Source organism: Mya arenaria, chromosome 5 (genome assembly GCF_026914265.1).
Source record: "Mya arenaria isolate MELC-2E11 chromosome 5, ASM2691426v1".
Taxonomy (NCBI): domain Eukaryota; kingdom Metazoa; phylum Mollusca; class Bivalvia; order Myida; family Myidae; genus Mya; species Mya arenaria.
The window spans coordinates 7617657-7633274 of NC_069126.1; the positions used below are offsets into that span (position 1 = coordinate 7617657).

A 15618-nucleotide genomic window follows, 5' to 3' on the forward strand; every position below is an offset into this window, starting at 1 on the left:
ATATATATATATATTCTTATTTGATTGAAGACAATGTTATGAAACCTTATACATATATATGAAACGTTCATCGCTTTTGGAAACAGCACTTTGGTAAACAAATGGCTTGGAATTAATTTGATAAAATATATTTGCTGCCAGACAATGACAACAGAATAATGCAATTCAAATACAAAGTTTTTTTTATTTATATATTATATATTTGATATATCAAATATATAATCAAATATATAATCATATAATATAAAAATAAAATATTCTGGGGGTTTTCATAAACAACGCGCTCGGCAATGTTCTCCCTTTCCCTGTTGTACACGTTAATCGAGCCAAGACCTGGACCCAATATCACGAAAATACTCAAGTCAAATCTCAATCTCAGTCTCAACTCTTTTTATCAAATTACAGCATCATATGATTAAAAATTGTAAATGTTTTACCCTTTTTAAAATTGCATTCTCTCATTCATTATCTTGATAAAAAAAAAAAAATCAATATTTTATAGAAAAAAAATGAGAGCCAAAATTGTACTTGAATCAAATTTATTATTTTTGAGTTTTACTCAAGTACATTTTGTGCTATAAAAATATTTTTTGTTAGAATATTGAACAAAAATGTGAATCAACATAATGCATGTGAGAATGTTCTTTTTAAAATAGTAAAACATTAGTAATTTCTAATAATGTCATACTGTAATATGGGAAAATGAGTTGAGATTGAGAATGAGATTTGACTGAAGTTTTTCCGTGATACTGGGACCTGGCGGACGCTCAAAATCCATTGTACTCCTGAGTTACGTCATTGACATTTCGTATCGACCGTTCGATTGAGACTTCCGTATGTTGGCATATAACTGTCGTAAGATTAACTGTTTACCTTCGCTAATTATTTAAGGAATGAATTGCGGGGTTGATGTCATTATCGAGGTATGAACGCAATTGGGCTGGTCTAAGTGTGTGGAGGGACTCCACGCATACCTTGACCAGCCCAATTGCGTTCATATCCCCGATAATGACATCAACCCCGCATATTCATTTCTTATATTGACACCAATAGTTCATAATTGTATTCAAGAAACGTTAAAAAAATACCTCATTTCATTTCGGATTACCATTCAGTAATCCTTTCTTACCCATTTTGTAAATAGGACGACCCGACTGTTACCGGAAACATTTTTATCAAATGACATCACAATAACGCAAGAAAAGATCAACCACTTGAAATCACTTATAAACGTAAAATTGAAACACTTTTGGCAACAACGCGTTTATAATATAATAACGGAACACTTTCAAAAATGTTGATTCATATTTTACGGGACCTGCTGACACAATACAAAAATAACAATATCAATAGTTTTCATGTTTATTGTTATGCGATGAATTGCGATCCGAACATATCCGAAGATGTTGCGTTCATCGATTGATGAACGCAATTGCCAAATGGCAGTTTATGTAAGGAATGGAAGTTGAGGAATATTTCATTTTAACCGTTTAATTATTGCGAAAAAAATCAAGCTAACTCGATAGTATTCGCGAAACGTTTTGGTAAGATTAATACCATAAGACTAATAGTTGGCTTTAAAGTGCCAAAAACTGCCACCTCTTACCCTTTTAAGGTATACAACACTAACGTGTTAACAAGTTATGGTCTGCAAATTCCTCTGAATAAATAACATAATGACTAATATGATAAGAATCGTGTAACCACTTATCTGTAAATGCCCTTTTGGCATCTATCAATAACTGCTATCTAGTTTTGGTTTGCGAATTCCACCTAATAAGTAACAGATTAACTGGTTACCTAAATAAGACTTACTAAGTAGAATTCGCATACCATAACTTTACAACTTGTTAGCACAGATTCTGGAATACATGTATAGGTAACTAGTAACACGAATCTTATCTAGTTAATCAGTTAGTAAGTTATACTTACTTAGTGGAATTCCTAGATGGCTAGTTACTGCTAGAAGCCAAAAGTGCATTTATAGATAAATGGTTTGTGTGACCATCGGCTTCAGTCCCAACAGGGCTGTCACTGTTGATGACAACGAAAACAGCTTCTCGGAAAGGCGAACAAAAGGTAAGTTATAAGACCGATCTCGTTCTTAACACTGTTCATTTTGATAATCTAAGCAAGTCTGAATACCTTTTTCTCATGTTGATTTACAATGTTCAAGAATTGTAAAGTTACCCCTCTTTTAAAAAGTACTATTTCATTGAAATATTATTATTATTCTGTGAGAAGGTATTTAAGTTTGGCATACGACAGTGTATCTTCCATTGCTGTGTTATCCTTATGCAGACGGCATGTACATGGACAAATTGCATTGGTGCGAGTGTGTTTTAAAAGGGGCGTTACTTCGCTGATCCATTCATTGGATGCATTGACGTGTACTTCCCCCTTGGGTGTGAAAATGTGCCTTTGTAATGGCTGGATTACAAGAATTGTGCAGAACACTTATTATTAGGGTAAATATAATTTTAGGGTATTCGTGCGATCTTGAATGCCACATAAAAAAACGATTTACCCATATTGAGCTACACGTGAACTACTGTGATCGGGACATTTAAGATCGCATGAATGCCCCGTAATGCATTTTAAGCCTTAAACAACGTCGTATTACAACCTCTAGAAATGAGTTTCATGTTGACATTGTTTCAACTTTAAAATTTTGTCGCGGTTCTTACCATTGTTGTTGTTTTTTGCTTTTAAAATGTCAACATTCATTCCTGCTTAAGTGTTACTTCAGTTTGGTGTCGATAAGAAATAAATTTAAATAAACATGTATTTGCCTTTTCCAAACAAAGCTTACTGCATTCGTCGCGCATGCGCAGAGTGGTATCGGTTATTATTTTATTAAATAGAGACGACAGAAGGGTGATCATCATTTCATTATTTAACAAAAATTTAAAGCGTCTTTTTTAAGGTTGCATACGAACTGAGTAAAATACATTAAGATTGCAGCGCATTCGTTAAGTAAATCATCACTACGCTTCAAATATTTAGAATTAAAAGATTGATGTCAACTTTACCAGATATTAATTATTTGTTTGATATAGTCAATGCAAGGAAGTTAACTCGTTTTATATAGACATACATGTGTTTATAACAATAAGTTTCCGTTCAAGTGTTATTACCGTCGTTGCCAGGAAGTTTTGTCCCTTTAGATGAATAAACATGCCATTATACTATGTTTCTGTTTATACAAAGTCAACTGTATTATATTTCAAAATCATATTAACGTCCTTGTTTTTGCATTTAAATATTTATGAATAACTTCGTACTTCTGTGAACATAAACGAACGCAAAGAAACTGTGTCGATATGTTAATCAGAAGATATAATATTTATGCAGTAACGCAAAGTCATAGGTCTTTTAAGATGGTGTAGAAAGTCTCCATGGAAACATCACTGAACTTAATCCGGCCACATTTTCCTTCTTTTCACGTATCCTTATGCGATGGTCTTCTACAAGCAGTTCATTGTTTGCACGATGTTATTTGACGTAATCGACTGTGGTCAGCAGCATTGTTGATCATCACTTCCTCTCTTATGCCCATATTGGAATCTTGCATAAGACTAACTTATCGCTGTTTTTAGCATTACTGCATCTGCATAGGCCTTCCTTAACATTTTCATTTTTCTTTTATGCCCTTCTATCCAAAACTTCTTTTATGCCCCACACACCTTTTCAAAGACATGGTGGCATATTGTGTCATGTGCATAGTTTTGTCTGCAAGTAAACCAAAATGTGTCCAATTGATAACTAGAGAACGCTTATGCCTAGATGAGTGACGACCCGATGATGACCATATTGAAATTTAGGTCAGTAGATCAAAGGTCATTCATTGAACAATACAAGTTTCCCAATCAAATCAACAATACCTAGTTAACATTAAGTCCAAGATTAAAACATTAAATTAAATAGTTCTTAAAATTTAATAATCTATCATCTGCATCGTTCTTTCTCTTTTTTTGAACACGCAATTTGTATACAATTTCACATACGTCTACTGATATTCCAGCCTCGACAGCAGATGTTTTCGCTTCTGAAATAGGTTTGTGAAAAATGACAATCGTGTTACTTTAATCATTTATAGCCTATGGTCACTTTAGGTCAGTTTACAATTACTGGGTGCAACGCATCCGTAGACTGACAGCGTTTGATAATAAGTACCCAAATTTCCAAAACAGTATGTCAACTCATCATCATTATTTTTTGTACCATATTATAATGTTTATGTTATGCATTTACATTGTACAGTTACATCAGAAACAAGGCCTACTAACCTCTTGGACATGTGATTTGAATTGTACCCTATTACATGTATAAACAGTCCAGTATTTTACAAAACTGTTAACTTTAAGCTACATAGAAATTTGAATAAAACCTATGCCGTGCCGCTTGTAGTCCATCACAATATTATCAAATTGCTTATCCATTGACACAGACACTAGAAGTATTATTAAGAGCTAAAATTTTGGCTGTTTGACAAGTAATTGGACATAATACAACTTGTCATGATTCAACGACAATATTTTCACATACTAGCAAAGCTAAATATTATCAAGGATTATAATATGGAGACGATGGGAATCTCCACATTTACGAAAAATGTAAACACCTGGTTCAAACATGAATACACGCGATATTAATGCGAATTATTACCATACGCATATGCCGCATTCAGTGCAAGGAATATTCAAAACTACAATGACAAGCACAACACTATAATCGGTTAGTCCAAACATAACCAGAACTCCGTTTAAACAAACGACCATAGTCGGCTAAAAACATTAGTATGTCCCGTTACGTGATGAACAGCCAAAAATTCGACTCTGAATTATATTGTCTGGTGAGTGTGCTCTTTACCACACTTACTAAAACAGTTTGAACTATCACTTAAATATTTTTTTGGAAGTTTTCATTTGATAGTAAATTACCCTTCTTTTTGTCAGTGGGTCAGCAGCGTATAAAATTTAGTAAGCACTGTCACAAGATCAAGGTCAGGAATTAAGGTTGTTTTTTAAATTAGTGGTAGGTTGCATATGACGGACAATTTACACCAAATTGATTAAGAGGGCAAAAGCATAGTCATCAGTTTAAAAATGCACAGTATCTTGAGAACGGTTTGACCTAGGACAAGAAATTCCAATACTAGGTCGCCATTGACAAGATAATATTATCAGTCTTATTGGAACTCCCCGACCATTTTCCATAAAAACAACTTCGGATGTAGACGTTGAAGCCGAGTTCTTAAGGTGTCACTCCCCAAGTGTTGAAACATTTTTACCCAAAAAGCGGTTAGCTGTATCCCCGCTTCAGTGAAATTGTCACCTGTCACCCATATTTCTCTCTCGCTCGCATAAATTCCAGTTAATACTTATGATTTTATTAAGGAAATACACAGCAGACCTAACAATTGTTGCTTTCAATAAGGCAGGTTCATACATTTTATTAGGAAAGTGCTGTATATAGCCTGTCCCAGAACATGGTCATATGTTCTCTCTCCTCCGGAAGTTGGATGTACGTATGATTCCTTAGGACGTCAATCACTTCCAACGGCATGTTGTCATGTATGATTTCTTCCATCTTAACGGTACACAGCACATCTCTTCCAGTCTTGATCGCCTCCATCCTGGCCATGTTCAACTCGTATCTGCACCAGTGGCTCTCGATGAACCCCTTTGAAAGAAGTACCAGAGTTTTTCTAGAGTTGTTTATGGCATAGACGATATTTTCAGTCACCATGCCACCGAGAAAGAATTCTCGCTCATGGATGCATAATTTTAAAGACCGTGATTCCTCCAACTCATGCACCAGATCAGCAACGACAAAATGTCTTTCTTGATCACTGTATGAAACGAATATGTCATATCTAAACCTATCTTCATCAGCGTCGACCGGCATATATCCCTTCATACGAAACTTCGAGGAATAATACAAATATCGCAAGTCCCAACGATACCGGTATATGATGCCGCCAGTCAAAATACTCAGAAACGCTGACACGAGTATTGATGCCACGACTATGAGGAGGGTGTAGCTGGCACATTCCTTTTCCAGATCGTGCACGAGGCTATACCCGGTAATATTTTTAGGTGTGTCGTCTATGTATGTACATATGTAGGTCTCAACATCCACAAGGTTCACATTGTTATTCTGAATCCATCGGACAAACTCAGTGTCTGTACAATTGCATTTGAACTTATTATTCGCCAAGTTAATTCGCAGCGATTTACTTTGTATAATTTTGTCGATCTGTTTCATTTGAAGTTTAGGGATATATCTCAAATTGTTGTTATTCAGGACTAAACGAGACAGGCGCGTCATCATCTGCATATTAACAGCAAAGGTCTTCATATTGTTGTTTTTCAATATCAACATTTCCAAACCTGTCAAACCCTTGAATATATAAAAAGGAAGGTAACGCAGTTTGTTGAATGAAAGGTCAAGTTCCTCGAGCCGACTCAAGTTCTGAAATGTTATTCCAGCTTCGTCACGTTCCAATGAATAACCCAGCAAATTTCCCGACAAATACAACCGTGTCAAATTAGGAAGAAAATGAAATGCCTCAGAAGATAAATTTGCACAAGCGTTGTTCGACAAATCAAGAAGCTGCACATGTTTCATACCCATCAGCGGACCTTCAATTGTTCTGAATTTGTTTTTACGCATGTAAAACTCTCTAAGACTATTGGGTTCACAAATACACAAATTGAGAACCCGAATATCCATGTCAAGTTGACTTATGTCTAAAACTTCAATCTTCTGCGGTAACGGTACGACGACATGACTTGTATTCGTTTGACAACTGGGGCACAACCTGTTCGTATTATTCGCCATAGCTTCACGATTCTGCCACACATCTTGTACGAAGAATGTTGGATTAAAGAAAAGTGGTTTAATTCCATATTTTATTCTTTGGGTAGAAATGTTGACAAACTTTACGTTTGAGAAATATTTTCCTGAGAATATATCTTTAAAATAGTTCCCCAAAAGCATTAAATTTTGACTTGCATCAATATATTGAAACTCTTTTGGGAAGAACTTGATCGAATCTTCTTCAAATGACGACCATCTGTTCGAGCTCATTATTAGTTTTCGAAAGCTTGTAACGTTTTGGAAGTATTTGAGTTGTTCTTTGGTAATTTTAGTGCAGTCACCAAATGTATCATGGATTTGATGAATAACTAATTCCTCAAAGTCTTTATTTTGAAGTCCGGACATTATTCCTGGCAATGCCGTAAATCCCAAGTTCACATTGAACGAAAGATCCAGGAAAGTTATATTGTCAAAATCTACAAGGCATTCTATTTCAGCTTTTGAAATATTGCAGCTGTTCAGGCGGAGCCAACGAACATTCGTAAGATTGGCAAGCACATCCCTAGTCAGTGTTGGCAAATTGCATCTGTTAGTTCCTCTGAAATGTGGATCTGGAATGCGTGGGTCGTGTTTAAAATACTTGATGTCCATATATTCAAGGCTATTTAGATATATGGCGAATCCTTCTTTATTTATCAAATCCACTGAAAGATTTGTGAGATGTGGCATTTGCTTCAATTCATGCCCTGGAAATACTTCACCGTCTTCAATGTCTTTCAAGCATTGCTGTATGTACAAGGATTTTAAACGTAACAATGGTGTTAACGCTTTCCTAAACCTTTCCATGTATCTAACTCTGTTGCATGTTAAGTATAGAGAAGTTAGAGTTTCCCCTAGGTCAGAAAATGTATTCGGTTCAATGTCGTTTATTTCGTTAAAACTTATGTTCAATATTTCAAGCTTCATAAGACCATTGAACATGGAACTATTCAATGCCGTGAGCTTGTTATACGAAAACTGTAGTTCTGTCGTGTTTTCTGGTAGATCTGGTGGTATTGCCTGGAGCTGACCATGTGAACAATTAACAACGATGCTAAATCTCCTGTAGATGCAATGGCATGGTCCATGGCATACGTGTTTGTTTGGCTCAGTATCAGCAGCCGTTGCCAACACATCAAACTCTTCCCGAACAACACATGCATTTACTATTATAAATAATAATAGTAACATTGTCCACAACTCCATATTCGTCATAATGATCGATCAATCCAACATCTTCAATAATAATGTAGTAAATGTTGAATATAAATCTTCATGATACACATTGAAAATATACACGACTCAAGCATTCGAGATGATTCTATGGAATGGCCAAATTTAAGATAATTATGGCTCTTTATCTGCATGAAACAAGGACGTTAATAAACCTTTGAAAACCTTTGTTTGAACGAAAAAATATTTTTAATACATGGTGATCAATTTGGAGTTAATAAACTTCCTTGCAGACAATTAGTGGCTTGTTCGGTTTGCAAATATTGAATTTCTTCTTTTATTATTTTCTATTACCATTCAAAAGTTGTAAATTCCGTTTCAAAATAAATGTTCATTTTATTTATATGTACAGAAGTGACCTACATGGGCTTAGCACAACCGACTTGTACAAAAAGTGTACACGGTTTACACGGTCAAGCGAATTATACTCCTTAAGTTGAGGACAGGTCAATAGAGTATGCCTACATCGATAATGTGCCATCAAAAATAGGCATACATTCATCATAAAGATTGTATGAAATTTTAACATATTTGTTTGTAATGTGTATCATAGAGTACTAAAACACATTTTTATGATTCTCAGTCCAAGAGATCACCCTAGGGACCAATTGCTCAAATCATCTAGCTCGACTATTATAAAATGCAGTTAATATATCAAGTATTGTGTCATGTACATAGATTTGCCCGTAAGTAAACCAAAATGTGTCCAATTGATAACTAGAGAACTCTTATGCCTAGATGAGTGACGACCCGATTATGACAATACTGAATTTTAGGTCAGTAGATCAAAGGTCAGTCATTGAACAATACAAGTTTCCCAATTAAATCAACAATACCTAGTTAACATTAAGACCAAGATCAAAACATTAAATTAAATAGTTCTCAAAATTTAATAATCTATCAACTTCATTCCATCGTTCTTTCTCTCTTTTTTTTGAACACGCAGTTTTTATACAATTTTCACTTCTGAAATGGGTTTGTGAAAAGTGACAATCGTGTTACTTTAATCATTTATAGCCTATGGTCACTTAAGGTCAGTTTACAATTACTGGGTGCAACGCGTCCGTAGACTGACAGCGTTTGATAATAAGTACCCAAAGTTCCAAAACAGTATGTCAACTCATCATTATTATTTTTTGTACCATATTATAATGTTTATGTTATGCATTAACATTGTACAGTTGCATCAGAAACAAGGCCTACTAACCTCTTGGACATGTGATTTGAATTGTACCCTAATACACCTGTATAAACAATCCAGTATTGTACAAAACTGTTAACTTTAAGCTACATAGAAATTTGAATAAAACCTATGCCGTGCCGCTTGTAGTCCATCACAATATCATCAAATTGCTTATCCATTGACACAGACACTAGAAGTATTATTAAGAGCTAATTTTTGGCTATTTGGCACGTAATTGGACATAATACAACTTGTCATGATTCAACGACAATATTTCCACATACTAGCAAAGCTAAATATTATCAAGGATTATAATATGAAGACGATGGGAATCTTCACAATTACGAAAAATGTAAACACCTGGTTCAAACATGAATCACTCGATATTAATGCGAATCATTACCATACGCATATGCCGCATTCAGTGCAAGGAATATTCAAAACTACAATGACAAGCACAACACTATAATCGGTTAGTCCAAACATAACCAGAACTCCGTTTAAACAAACGACCATAGTCGGCTAAAAACATTAGTATGTCCCGTTACGTGATGAACAGCCAAAAATAATTCGACTCTGAATTTTATTGTCTGGTGAGTGTGCCCTTTACAACACTTACTACAACAGTTTGAACTATCACTTAAATATTTTTTTGGAAGTTTTCATTTGATAGTAAATTACCCTTCTTTTTTGTCAGTGGTCAGCAGCTTATAAAATTTAGTAAGCACTGTCACTAGATCAAGGTCAGGAATTAAGGTTGTTTTTTAAATTAGTGGTAGGTTGCATATGACGAACAGTTAACACCAAATTGATTAAGAGGGCAAAAAGCATAGTCATCAGTTTTAAAAATGCACAGTATCTTAAGATCGTTTTGATCTAGGACCAAAAATTCCAATACTAGGTCGCCATTGACAAGACAATATTATCAGTCTTATTAGAACTCCCCGGCCATTTTCCATAAAAACAACATCGGATGTAGACGTTGAAGCCGAGTTCTTAAGGTGTCACTTCCCGAGTGTTGAAACATTTTTACCCAAAAAGCGGTTTGCTGTATCCCCGCTTCAGTGAAATTGTCACCTCTCACCCATATTTCTCTCTCGCTCGCATAAATTCCAGTTAATACTTATGATTTTATTAAGGAAATACACAGCAGACCTAACAATTGTTGCTTTCAATTAGGCAGGTTCATACATTTTATTAGGAAAGTGCTGTATATAGCCTGTCCCAGAACATGGTCATATGTTCTCTCTCCTCCGGAAGTTGGATGTACGTATGATTCCTTAGGACGTCAATCACTTCCAACGGCATGTTGTCATGTATGATTTCTTCCATCTTAACGGTACACAGCACATCTCTTCCAGTCTTGATCGCCTCCATCCTGGCCATGTTCAACTCGTATCTGCACCAGTGGCTCTCGATGAACCCCTTTGAAAGAAGTACCAGAGTTTTTCTAGAGTTGTTTATGGCATAGACGATATTTTCAGTCACCATGCCACCGAGAAAGAATTCTCGCTCATGGATGCATAATTTTAAAGACCGTGATTCCTCCAACTCATGCACCAGATCAGCAACGACAAAATGTCTTTCTTGATCACTGTATGAAACGAATATGTCATATCTAAACCTATCTTCATCAGCGTCGACCGGCATATATCCCTTCATACGAAACTTCGAGGAATAATACAAATATCGCAAGTCCCAACGATACCGGTATATGATGCCGCCAGTCAAAATACTCAGAAACGCTGACACGAGTATTGATGCCACGACTATGAGGAGGGTGTAGCTGGCACATTCCTTTTCCAGATCGTGCACGAGGCTATACCCGGTAATATTTTTAGGTGTGTCGTCTATGTATGTACATATGTAGGTCTCAACATCCACAAGGTTCACATTGTTATTCTGAATCCATCGGACAAACTCAGTGTCTGTACAATTGCATTTGAACTTATTATTCGCCAAGTTAATTCGCAGCGATTTACTTTGTATAATTTTGTCGATCTGTTTCATTTGAAGTTTAGGGATATATCTCAAATTGTTGTTATTCAGGACTAAACGATTCAGGCGCGTCATCATCTGCATATTAACAGCAAATGTCTTCATATTGTTGTTTTTCAATATCAACATTTCTAAACCTGTCAAACCCTTGAATATATAAAAAGGAAGGTAACGCAATTCGTTGAATGAAAGGTCAAGTTCCTCGAGCCGACTCAAGTTCTGAAATGTTATTCCAGCTTCGTCACGTTCCAATGAATAACCCAGCAAATTTCCCGACAAATACAACCGTGTCAAATTAGGAAGAAAATGAAACGCCTCAGAAGATAAATTTGCACAAGCGTTGTTCGACAAATCAAGAAGCTGCACATGTTTCATACCCATCAGCGGACCTTCAATTGTTCTGAATTTGTTTTTACGCATGTAAAACTCTCTAAGACTATTGGGTTCACAAATACACAAATTGAGAACCCGAATATCCATGTCAAGTTGACTTATGTCTAAAACTTCAATCTTCTGCGGTAACGGTACGACGACATGACTTGTATTCGTTTGACAACTGGGGCATAACCTGTTCGTATTATTCGCCATAGCTTCACGATTCTGCCACATATCTTGTACGAAGAATGTTGGATTAAAGAAAAGTGGTTTAATTCCATATTTTATTCTTTGGGTAGAAATGTTGACAAACTTTACGTTTGAGAAATATTTTCCTGAGAATATATCTTTAAAATAGTTCCCCAAAAGCATTAAATTTTGACTTGCATCAATATATTGAAACTCTTTTGGGATAAACTCAATCGAATCTTCTTCAAATGACGACCATCTGTTCGAGCTCATTATTAGTTTTCGAAAGCTTGTAACGTTTTGGAAGTATTTGAGTTGATTTTTGGTAATTTTAGTGCAGTCACCAAATGTATCATGGATTTGATGAATAACTAATTCCTCAAAGTCTTTATTTTGAAGTCCGGACATTATTTCTGGCAATGCCGTAAATCCCAAGTTCACATTGAACGAAAGATCCAGGGAAATTATATTGTCAAAATCTACAAGGCAATCTATTTCAGCTTTTGAAATATTGCAGCTGTTCAGGCGGAGCCAACGAACATTCGTTAGATTGGCAAGCAAATCCCTACTCAGTGTTGGCAAGTTGCATCTGTTAGTTCCTCTGAAATGTGGATCTGGAATGCGTGGGTCGTGTTTAAAATACTTGATGTCCATATATTCAAGGCCATTTAGATATATGGGGAATCCTTCTTTATTTATCAAATCCACTGAAAGATTAGTGAGATGTGGCATTTGCTTCAATTCATTCGCTGGAAATACTTCACCGTCTTCAATGTCTTTCAAACATTGCTGTATGTACAAGGATTTTAAACGTAACAATGGTGTTAACGCTTTCCTAAACCTTTCCATGTATCGAACTCTGTTGCATGTTAAGTATAGAGAAGTCAGAGTTTCCCCTAGGTCAGAAAATGTATTCGGTTCAATGTCGTTTATTTCGTTAAAACTTATGTTCAATATTTCAAGCTTCATAAGACCATTGAACATTGAACTATTCAATGCCGTGAGCTTGTTATACGAAAACTGTAGTTCTGTCGTGTTTTCTGGTAGATCTGGTGGTATTGCCTGGAGCTGACCATGTGAACAATCAACAACGATGCTAAATCTCCTGTAGATGCAATGGCATGGTCCATGGCATACATGTTTGTTTAGCTCAGTATCAGTAGCCGTTGCCAACATATCAAACTCTTCCCGAACAACACATGCATTTACTATTATAAATAAAAATAGTAAATTTGTCCACAACTCCATATTTGTCATAATGATCGATCAATCCAACATCTTCAATAATAATGTAGTAAAAGTTGAATATAAATCTCCATGGTAAACATTGGAAATATACACGACTCAAGCATTCGAGATGATTCTATGGAATGGCCAAATTTAAGATAATTATGGTTCTTTATCTGCATGAAACAAGGACGCTAATAAAGAACCTGGATTTGTTTGACCGGAAAAATAGTGTTATTACATGTAGATCAATTTGGTGATAATAAACTTCCTTGCAGACTATGAGTGGCTTGTTCGGTTTGCAAATATTGATTTTCTTCTCTTGTAATTTTCTATTACCTTCAAAACTTGTAAATTCCGTTTCAAAATAAATGTTTTCAAAAATCGAACATTTTATTTTGTATGTACAGAAATGACCTACATGGGCTTGGCACAACCGACTTGTACAAAAAGTGTACACGGTTTACACGGTCAAGCGAATAATACTCCTTAAATGGAGGACAGGTCAATAGAGTATGCCTACATTGATAAAATGTTATCAAAAATAGGCATATATTCATGATAAAGATTGTATGAAATTTTAACATATTTGTAATGTGTATCATAGAGTACTAAAACACATTTTTTATGATTCTCAGTCCAAGAGATCATCATAGGGACCAATTGCTCAAATCAGCTAGCTCGACTGGTAAAAAATGCAGTTAATATACCAAGTAACTGTGTTCAGGAAGGCATTTCTTATGGTAATATTGTTACCGTTTTGAGAAAAACGTCATAGAATTCAAATTGGTCTATGTCATTTGCACAGAGTGCTGAGGTCGTTGACGTTATGACGAAGAGAGTACAGTAACGCTCATTCTGTTTGTGACTTTGTTGTCAACGCGATCGGGCATTCTAGGCCCTACTCATGGTTACAGAGTTATGCGACAACGATGTTTGGCGATTGATTGAGCGTTAGGTTTGAGTTTATTATCCATATCCAAATCCATGACTCGCGACCTTGACAGCGTTCCATCATCTTTCTTCCTCCTATTATTTCCACTAGGACTAAATAAAGTTGGTTTATGATGGCAAAATATCCGGGGTATCCATATAACCGTACTATCATCAGTTAAAGCCATAAAGAGTTAAAGATGGCACAGCTGTTTTTATTGGCTAAACTCAGTTGTGGCCACAAATTATTGAGTTGAGGCAACGATTTAATAAGTAATGGCCACAAGTTATTAAGTTGTGGCCTCAAGTTACTAAGTTGTAGCCACAAGTTACTAAGTTGTGTACACAATTTACCAAGTTGTGGCCTCAAGTTACCAAGTTGTAGCCACAATTTACCAAGTTGTATACACAAGTTACCAAGTTGTGGCCTCAAGTTACTAAGTTGTGGCCACAATTTACCAAGTTGTGTACACAATTTACCAAGTTATGGCCTCAATTACTAAGTTGTAGCCACAAGTTACTAAGTTGTGTACACAATTTACCAAGTTGTGGCCACAATTTACCATGTTGTGGCCTCAAGTTACTAAGTTGTGTACACAATTTACCAAGTTGTGTACACAATTTACCAAGTTGTGGCCTCAAGTTACTAAGTTGTAGCCACAAGTTACTAAGTGGTGTACACAATTTACCAAGTTGTGGCCTCTAATTACCAAGTTGTGGCCACAAGTTACTAAGTTGTAGCCACAAGTTACCAAGCTGTGTACACAATTTACTAAGTTGTGGCCTCAAGTTACCAAGTTGTGTACACAATTTACTAAGTTGTGTACACAATTTACCAAGTTGTGGCCTCAAGTTACTAAGTTGTGTACACAATTTACCAAGTTGTGTCCTCAAGTTACTAAGTTGTGGCCACAAGTTACTAAGTTGTGTACACAATTTACCAAGTTGTGGCCACAGTTTACCAAGTTGTGGCCTCAAGTTACTAAGTTGTAGCCACAAGTTACTAAGTTGTGTACACAATTTACCAAGTTGTGGCCTCAAGTTACCAAGTTGAGGCCACAAGTTACTAAGTTGTGTACACAATTTACCAAGTTGTGGCCTCAAGTTACTAAGTTGTGGCCACAAGTTACTAAGTTGTGTACACAATTTACCAAGTTGTGGCCTCAAGTTACTAAGTTGTGGCCACAAGTTACTAAGTTGTGTACACAATTTACCAAGTTGTGGCCTCAAGTTACTAATTTGTGGCCACAAGTTACTAAGTTGTGTACACAATTTACCAAGTTGTGGCCTCAAGTTACTAAGTTATGGCCACAAGTTACTAAGTTGTGTACACAATTTACCAAGTTGTGGCCTCTAGTTGTGGCCTCAAGTTACTAAGTTGTGTACACAATTTACCAAGTTGTGTACACAATTTACCAAGTTGTGTACACAATTTACCAAGTTGTGTACACAATTTACCAAGTTGTGGCCACAAGTTTCTAAGTTGTAGCAACAAGTTACTAAGTTGTGTACACAATTTACCAAGTTGTGGCCTCAAGTAATTAAGTTGTAGCCACAAGTTACTAAGTTGTGTACACAATTTACCAAGTTGTGGCCACAATTTACCAAGTTGTAGA

At 35.8% G+C, this 15618-nt stretch overlaps 2 protein-coding genes across 4 annotated transcripts; both read right to left on the reverse strand.

Moving 5' to 3' along the window:
• Positions 1-3135: 3135 nt before the first annotated feature.
• On the reverse strand, positions 3136-8202 carry LOC128233852 (toll-like receptor 4). 3 transcript variants are annotated; one of them, XM_052947713.1, is made up of 3 exons: positions 4290-8202; positions 4008-4048; positions 3136-3732 (listed from the first exon to the last, which is right to left on the reverse strand). In XM_052947713.1, the coding sequence occupies exon 1, from the start codon at positions 8077-8079 to the stop codon at positions 5458-5460; it is 2622 nt and encodes an 873-aa protein (XP_052803673.1). In that variant the 5' UTR covers positions 8080-8202; the 3' UTR covers positions 3136-3732; positions 4008-4048; positions 4290-5457. The 3 variants fall into 3 exon arrangements, with proteins under 3 accessions (XP_052803673.1, XP_052803672.1, XP_052803671.1); XM_052947712.1 differs by having other exon boundaries at positions 3136-4048; XM_052947711.1 differs by having other exon boundaries at positions 4008-8202.
• Positions 8203-9018: 816 nt separating this feature from the next.
• LOC128233904 (toll-like receptor 4) lies at positions 9019-13238 on the reverse strand. The gene has a single exon (XM_052947777.1). The coding sequence runs from the start codon at positions 13097-13099 to the stop codon at positions 10478-10480; it is 2622 nt and encodes an 873-aa protein (XP_052803737.1). The 5' UTR covers positions 13100-13238; the 3' UTR covers positions 9019-10477.
• Between the last annotated feature and the right edge of the window lie 2380 nt (positions 13239-15618).

Excerpts from the sequence above, each read along its gene's own strand:
- LOC128233852 (XM_052947713.1), bottom strand. The coding sequence starts at position 8,079 with ATGACGAATATGGAGTTGTGGACAATGTTACTATTATTATTTATAATA.
- LOC128233904 (XM_052947777.1), bottom strand. The coding sequence starts at position 13,099 with ATGACAAATATGGAGTTGTGGACAAATTTACTATTTTTATTTATAATA.